Source organism: Lathyrus oleraceus, chromosome 2 (genome assembly GCF_024323335.1).
Source record: "Lathyrus oleraceus cultivar Zhongwan6 chromosome 2, CAAS_Psat_ZW6_1.0, whole genome shotgun sequence".
In the NCBI taxonomy this organism is placed as follows: Eukaryota; Viridiplantae; Streptophyta; class Magnoliopsida; order Fabales; family Fabaceae; genus Lathyrus; species Lathyrus oleraceus.
This window is the reverse complement of record NC_066580.1, coordinates 450,120,806-450,128,672: the sequence shown is the minus strand read 5'-3', so window position 1 is coordinate 450,128,672 and position 7,867 is coordinate 450,120,806. Positions and strand designations below refer to the sequence as shown.

The 7,867-nt window shown below is 33.6% G+C and overlaps 1 protein-coding gene across 1 annotated transcript; it reads left to right on the top strand.

Annotated features, from left to right (window-relative positions):
• The first annotated feature begins 1,448 nt into the window (after positions 1–1,448).
• LOC127120260 (ATP-dependent DNA helicase DDM1) lies at positions 1,449–7,525 on the top strand. Its single transcript, XM_051050670.1, has 16 exons — positions 1,449–1,598; positions 1,718–1,797; positions 1,925–2,161; positions 2,272–2,373; positions 2,635–2,981; positions 3,067–3,256; positions 3,337–3,512; positions 4,744–4,813; positions 4,902–5,091; positions 5,230–5,322; positions 5,404–5,498; positions 5,587–5,706; positions 6,093–6,212; positions 6,316–6,414; positions 6,498–6,608; positions 7,017–7,525. The coding sequence occupies exons 2-16, from the start codon at positions 1,726–1,728 to the stop codon at positions 7,245–7,247; spliced, it is 2,253 nt and encodes a 750-aa protein (XP_050906627.1). The 5' UTR covers positions 1,449–1,598; positions 1,718–1,725; the 3' UTR covers positions 7,248–7,525.
• The last annotated feature ends 342 nt before the right edge of the window (positions 7,526–7,867 follow it).

Below are 7,867 nucleotides of genomic sequence, written 5' to 3'. Positions count from 1 at the left end.
AAACATTTCAAAGTTTCAGACTATGTAACGAGTTACATAAATAGTGTAACCAATTACATCTTCACCAGTTTAAAAAAATCAGTAAAATTTGAATCTGTAACCGGTTACACTGTTGTGTAACTTGAAACATACATTTTCAATAGGCTTAACATGTAAGGTATTGATGCATGGATGTTTAGAAACATTTGATATGAAAAAATGAATTATTTTATGAGCATCCAAGGATATACATACTGTGAATTATAATTGAATACCTTTGCAACAAGATTAATTCCTCTTAAATCAACATCCAAAGTCTTATATAATCCTGATACTTGATTGAGCCTGGACTTTAACCTTTTAACATTATGATCAATGCCTATTTCCATCATTGTCATCCAATAACTTAATGCACATTTGATCCTTTTGAGTTAACAATTGATGCTTGATGTTGAAAAACATTTTGCTTATTTTTGACACTTGAACTTTTGTCTTCACTAAAACTTAATACTCATGGATATTGTCTTCACATTGAGTCCGTAATACAAAATGATGGAGAAATAAAAAATGATGTAAATTATCGAATTCAAACTAAATGGTTGGAATTGAGGTGGGCTTCAAGGGTTTTATGTGACAAAGAGGTACCGCTAAAGTTGAAGGAAACATTTTATCAGAGTGCAGTGAAACTTACGATGTTGTACAAGATATGATGTTGGGTGTTTAAGAATCAACACAGAAATAAAATTAGTGTAGCAAAATGAAAATGTTGTGTTGGATATGTGACAAGACTAGACAATATATGATTAAAAATAAAAATATTGGAGAGTACATTGAAGTATCACCTATAATAGAAAATATGATAAAAAATAGACATAAATGATTTGACAAATAGAGATAAGGCCTATAATTTTTGTGATAAAGAGAATAAATTTGATGAAGAAAGTTCGACCAATCTAAGGAAAATGAAAACCTAGAAAAACTATAAAAAGAAATTATTAAGAAAAAGTTTAAGAAAAACTAATCTGTATAAGAGACTCCACTTATTAAGACAAGACTTAATTTTCGTTCAATTTAATAAACATGCATTGTGATTGTGAGGAAACAAGAAAAAAAGAAACTAATTCAATACATTTGATTACAATCATTTTTACTTTAAAATCAAATTTAAATTTTACAAGTAGAGGAGAAGAGTGGCAATAAAAACAGACGAGAAATGGAAATAAAAAAAAAAGAAAGAAAAGAAGCAACCGGTGCTTGTATCCGGACAGACACTTCCCTTCATAAAATATCGGAGCTCATATTGCTGGCAAAACCCAACCCCTACAAGTCAATTTCAACAAATAACCCTACTCAAGTACTAAAACTCGCGTCAACACTCATGGTTTAACCGTAAATAAATAAAAAACTAAGGGTAATTACTTAGTTCCATTTTCCCGCCCACTCACCCTACCCCACCAAGTAAATCAAATTAAAAAAATAAAAAATAAAAAATAAAAAATTTCATTCACTCCTTTCAATATAATGCTCCACTCACTCAGAACTTCAACATTCTCCATTTTTTTCGCGCTCCTTTCATCTTCTCTGAACCCTCTCTTCAAATTTCTCATTTTCTCTTCCCGGTACGTTCTTTTCCATGTTCTTGAAACCCTAGAAATGTTGAATATGTTTCTCTCTTTTTATCTATTTGTTATTTTTTTTAATATTTATTTATTTTGTGATTTGTGATTTTGCTTTCTAGGGTTTGAAATGGCGGCTAATAACAAAGTGAAGAACGATGATCCTGCAGTAGAGTCACCAACTTCGGTCCTAGAAGAAGAGGTATTTGTAGTTTGAGTATTTTTCTGTTTGGTTTTAGGTTTTTGTAGCGTAAGTGAAGTTCTTGTTCGATTGGTTTGATTTTTGTTGTGTTTTTGATGTTTGTTGAATGTAAATATTGTGTGAGAAGGAAATGGAGGTTAAGTTGGAGGAAGAGGTGGTTGCAGATGATGGATCTTCTCTTGTACCGAAATTGATGGTAGAGGAGGAAGAGAAGTTGCTTAAAGCTCTTGCTAAGGAAGAGGAGGAACAGTTTCAGGAGGCGCCAAATCTCAATGACTCGCAGTTTGATAAGTTGGATGAGCTTTTAACGCAAACGAAACTGTACTCGGAGTTTCTTCTGGAGAAAATGGATGACATCACATTGGTATTCCCTTTTTAATATACTCTATGCTTGTGTTAACTTTTTTGTTTTGAAGGTTAGTTTGTTGGTTTTGTTGTATTGTTTGTTTTGATTGGTTGGATTTGTAATGCTAGACTGCGGGTGAACAAGAGATTAAGGAAGAGGAAGAGACTCAGTTGGATACTAAACCTAAGGGTCGTGGAAGAAAAAGAAAGGCGGCTAAACAATGCAATACTGTGAGTACATTGCTGTGTATACCAGATTTTGTATGGGAGTTGCTAAAATAATAACTTGGTAGTGAAGATTGATTTTTTTACTAATAATGGAGCATGTTAATTTGATGTGCATATTGTTGTATGTTAGTTAGTGTACAACAATAATATGATTTTAAGCTTGAACATTTGATGTATTTTCCTGAATTCAGTGATTTTGTTATGCTTGAATGTAATTTCAGTTGTTCTAATTGTATCTTGTGGTCATGTTTGAAATTACTTTAGGGGAAAGCCAAAAAGGCAGTTGAAGCTATGATAACAAGATCTAAAGAAACTGTGAAGACTGAAGATGTGAATTTGAGTGAGGAAGAAAGAACTGAGAAAGAGCAGAGGGAGTTGGTGCCTTTACTAACTGGTGGAAAATTGAAGTCTTATCAACTGAAGGGTGTAAAATGGTTAATCTCCTTGTGGCAAAATGGACTGAATGGGATTCTTGCTGATCAAATGGGTCTTGGGAAGACAATCCAGACAATTGGGCTTCTTTCTCATCTTAAATCAAAAGGATTGGATGGGCCATATATGATAATTGCTCCACTATCAACCCTATCCAACTGGATGAATGAGATATCTAGGTATATTCTTATAGGACATCTAGTATTATACTGTTATGTTGTGCATCTTCACTGTGATAATTATTTCTTGAATAAATGTATATAGGTTTGCACCATCACTCCCTGCTGTTATCTACCACGGTAATAAAGATGAGAGAAATGAGATCAGAAGGAAACATATGCCTAGCACAATTGGTCCAAAATTTCCCATAGTAATAACTTCTTATGAGATTGCAATGAATGATGCTAAGAAATTTTTCCGGGCATACCAATGGAAATATCTTGTTGTTGATGAGGTACACATTCTTTCATTTGCATGCATAACACATTCTATGTTATGTTGTATGTGTTTGCTCAACATCAGTGATATCCTCAGGGTCACAGGCTAAAAAATTCACAATGCAAATTAGTGACCATGTTGAAATTCATCAGAGTTGAAAATAAGCTTCTTTTGACTGGGACACCGCTCCAGAATAACTTAGCAGAGCTGTGGTCATTGCTGAACTTCATCTTACCTGATATATTCTCATCTCTTGAAGAATTTGAGTCATGGTTAGTGTTCTTTTCCTATTGGTTATTGATCACACTTTTCTATATTCCCATTGTCAAATGGTGATATGTTTCTGTTGGAAATATAATTTCTTGGATTGTGTAAGGAAAACAACATAGATAACAAAGTTGTGCTTTATTATATTGTGATCTGAACCAATGTAATTATTATATTGAAATGAAGCAATTTGACTCATTACCATAACATTTCAATTAACACTGACCAGTTCAACATTCTTTTTTATAATTTAGCTAAACATAATTTTCCAAAGATTATCAAACATGTCTTCCTTCAGCTTTGATGTCCTTTTCAATATCCCTCCCCCATTGTATAAGTTCTTCAAATGCAAGGTCTGTTTCTTTCAAACCTGTTTGTTGCTTGTACCCAAGGTTTGTCTAAATTGTGATTTGAACTGTAAGAGGGTATGGCCCCCAGCAATCTGGATTGTGCCCAAGAATAATATTTGCAATTTTGCCCGTTTTTGTTTATGAATCTGGGTCAGGAACCTAACCTACTAAAACATTATGGGTCTATTTTTAAATTTTGTTGTTTTCTATTTTTTGTTTTACGTTCTTATTGTTTTGTGCTGAGTTCTTAGCCATATATCAAATAATTAAAATATTCTTTATTCTCTAACTATATTAAATCAATTCCTTAACTAATTTCAAATATTTCCTAACTATATTATTAAATTAAATATTTAATTTATTAAATTAATGAATCTGAACAAGATTTTATTTTACTATGAATTATTTTCTGATTTTATTAAGCTATGAGTAGTTTCTTTTACGGACTTGGCTGTTCTACTTTTACACCTATGAAAGTCTTATGTTTTGTTTTTGCTTTTTAGTTAATTAAGAGGTGTGATTTCATGCACTATACACACACACACACTATTTTTTCTGGTAGGATCTTATGATTCTGGTTATGCTCATATGTTTTGTGATCTTGCTCCCTCTCACAATCATATGTAAATATTTGGGTAGAATCTAAGGATCCTAGTTGCAATCTTATGTTTCATGATCTTGCCAACTGATATTACTCATGTTCTCGGTCTTGACAACCTTGTCTTTTCCTTGTAATGTGCTCTTCTAAAATGCTCAATGTTTGTCCCTATTGAAGGTTATATTCTAACAGTTTGTATGCCTTTTGGCAATGTTGTTCTTGGTTTAGTGCAAAAGAAAATACCATGCATGCCTTTATGTTTCTTTATTCTTTCAAATTTCTTTGTAGGTTTAATCTGTCAGGAAAGTGTGCTTCTGGAGCAACAATGGAAGAAATGGAAGAGAAAAGAAGAAACCAGGTATGTGTTCTAGAATTGATGATGGATGTTATGCTAGCTGCCCATTCTTCATATAAATTAGTAGGCTAAATGGCTATGTTTCATGCAGGTAGTGGCCAAGCTTCATGCAATTCTCAGACCATTTCTTTTGCGCCGAATGAAGTCTGATGTTGAGCTATCATTGCCCCGGAAAAAAGAGATCATTATTTATGCTAACATGACTGAGCATCAGAAGAACTTGCAGGATCATCTAGTTAATGCGACATTCGAGAAACATTTGGACAGGAAACTAACAATTGGTAATTTTATTTCAAAATTTTTCATTTGAGTGAATGGGAAAGTTCTGTTTCAACTTGCCCACCCTCACCATCAGTATGGGGATTTGTGTCCAAGAAATTATATTATGTACTGTACTCTACTAATTTGATTTAATGCAGGGCGTGCTGCGGCGAGTATTAATAACTTGGTAATTCAACTTAGGAAAGTCTGTAACCATCCCGACCTCTTAGAATCACCCTATGATGGTTCATGTAAGTTGTCACATGGTTGGATGGTTTAGCTAATGTTACGATTAGTGATACAAATAATAAACTGCATTTTATTTGTGATAGATTTTTATCCTCCTTTGAATGAGATAATTGAGCAATGCGGAAAATTCCAATTGCTCAACCGGTTGTTGGAGCGGCTATTTGCACGTAATCACAAGGTATGCTATACATGTGATGCTTTTGGCTTCCTGTTTTGTGTGTCCAAGCTGTTACTCACGTGCACCTACCTTTGCTTATTGCTATCAGGTTCTGATCTTCAGTCAATGGACTAAAGTGCTGGATATAATGGATTATTATTTTAGTGAAAAGGGTTTTAAAGTTTGCAGGATTGATGGTTCAGTGAAACTGGATGAAAGGAAACGTCAGGTCTGTACAAGTGTTTGTAAACACCACTTTTAATCAGATAACTCAAATTACTTTTGCTAATATGTTTTTTTTTTGTTTTGATTCTTTTGAATATGAAATTAATAATGCACAATGTCGCATCATGATCTTCAATGTTTTGTGTTTTATCATAAATGATAACTTAAGGGGTCTGTTTGTGCTTGTTTTTTTACAAAGAAAGCTCTTATTATATGTGGCATACTACATTTTGACACATTGATTTTAAAATCTATGCTTTTGTTTAAATCATGGATTTTTTTGTATTACAACACTCTTTTGTAATCATCACCTGTTCTCTTTGGAAACGCTGATCTTAATCATCTGTCACAGATTTGAAAGGCTAAAATTATATTTGTTTTGTTGGCCAGATCCAGGAATTCAATGATCTAAACAGCCATTTTAGAATCTTTCTTCTTTCTACTAGGGCTGGTGGATTGGGAATAAACCTTACTGCAGCTGACACTTGCATTCTTTATGACAGTGACTGGGTACTTTTTGACTTTTTCCTGTTTGGCATTTGTCAAATTGCTTTACAGTATTTGACTTGCAATCTGCTTATGATTTTGCTGTACTGATTTCTTTGTACTCCAGAATCCTCAAATGGATTTGCAGGCCATGGATAGATGTCATAGAATTGGTCAATCAAAGCCTGTTCATGTTTACAGGCTCGCAACTGCACAATCAGTAGAGGTATTTGGCAATATAGTATATTTGTACGGCATGTAATTGGTGGCTTCTATTTTTGAGATGAGCATGACATGGTCCTTTTACAGGGTCGAATGCTGAAAAGAGCTTTCAGCAAGTTGAAGCTTGAGCATGTGGTGATAGAGAAGGGACAGTTTCATCAGGAGCGTACTACGCATTCCAGTATGGATGAAATGGAGGTTTGTATGTTAGCAGTAGTTTGTAATTGATATTTTCTTATGCTCATGTTTTGTTTTGTATAAATGGATTTGTCAGGAAAATGTACTAGAATGCTACTGATGTTGAAAGTGTGGTTTCGGTTATTTACATGGCTAGCTAATTTTTAATTTGACTAGAATGTTTTCTAATATGTTTGATTGGCCTAACTAGATAAACATGCGCAACCCTTTTAATCATCAATTAGTCTCATATCAAGCTTATACTTATACAAATTGCTTAAATAGTATTGTTGCTGCTTTATCTATTTAGAGGGAATGGATCTGACTGGAACCAAGTGGAGAGTCCATAGTCTCTTATCTGTGATATTTGGTTTTTAGAGTTACATTTTTCACCATTTTTTAATGTCTGTCTCTTATCTGTGATATTAGGAAGAGGATATTTTGGCATTGCTTCGAGATGACGAAACAGCTGAGGACAAAATGATACAGAAAGATATTAGTGATGAAGACCTGGAGAATCTCTTGGATCGCAGTGATCTTGTTGTCAATAGCTCAGCTGATGTGAAACCTCCTGTTAGTACCTTTCCCCTTAAAGGACCTGGGTGGGAGGTGGTGATTCCAACTGCATCTGGGGGCATGCTTTCCACTCTCAACAGCTAATTTCTTGCATGGTGCAACAGAACTTTTTTGGGCTTAATATTTTTAGAAATATTGCTTTTTGTGGCTTGAGATGTAATTGAATTTGAGACAGTCTCAGCCAGTGAAATGTCCTGGAGGGCATTCAATTTTGTAAATTCTACTAACGGAACTACAGGTAGAGATGAAAGCTACTTTGCGGTCATGTTATTTTCAAACTATTCACATTTCCGACATTCATCCACTCAATTTAAACTTGGCTTGTAAGTAAGCAACTTGTTTGAAAGGCTTTGATTTTGATTTGTGTTGGCTTTATTCAGTTAATGAGATTCTTATTAAAAAGATGCTCCATGTTTTATTAATGCAAAGCACTTTCTGAAGATTGTGCTGTGGTTGAATGGAGTGGTAAAAACATTTAGATTCCCATGCTCCAGGTAAATCTTTTATAAATTATCGTAAAATTTTAGGTTTTGGTGGCTAATTTGTTTTAAACAATATACGACTTGACACTGGTATAAAGGTCACATTAATTTTTTAATGTCTTTCTCTTATCTCTAATTTGCAAATCTGAAATATTTAAAGGTCACATTGTTAAAATTTATAGAGATTAATTTGAAAAATGAATAATTATTAATTTGACATTT

What these genes read in the sequence shown, in the direction of transcription:
- LOC127120260 (XM_051050670.1), top strand. Translation starts at nt 1,726, where the DNA reads ATGGCGGCTAATAACAAAGTGAAGAACGATGATCCTGCAGTAGAGTCA. An exon ending in CTTCGGTCCTAGAAGAAGAG is followed by an intron (nt 1,798 to 1,924) that starts GTATTTGTAGTT and finishes TTGTGTGAGAAG; the next exon opens with GAAATGGAGGTTAAGTTGGA. An exon ending in CCAGTATGGATGAAATGGAG is followed by an intron (nt 6,609 to 7,016) that starts GTTTGTATGTTA and finishes CTGTGATATTAG; the next exon opens with GAAGAGGATATTTTGGCATT.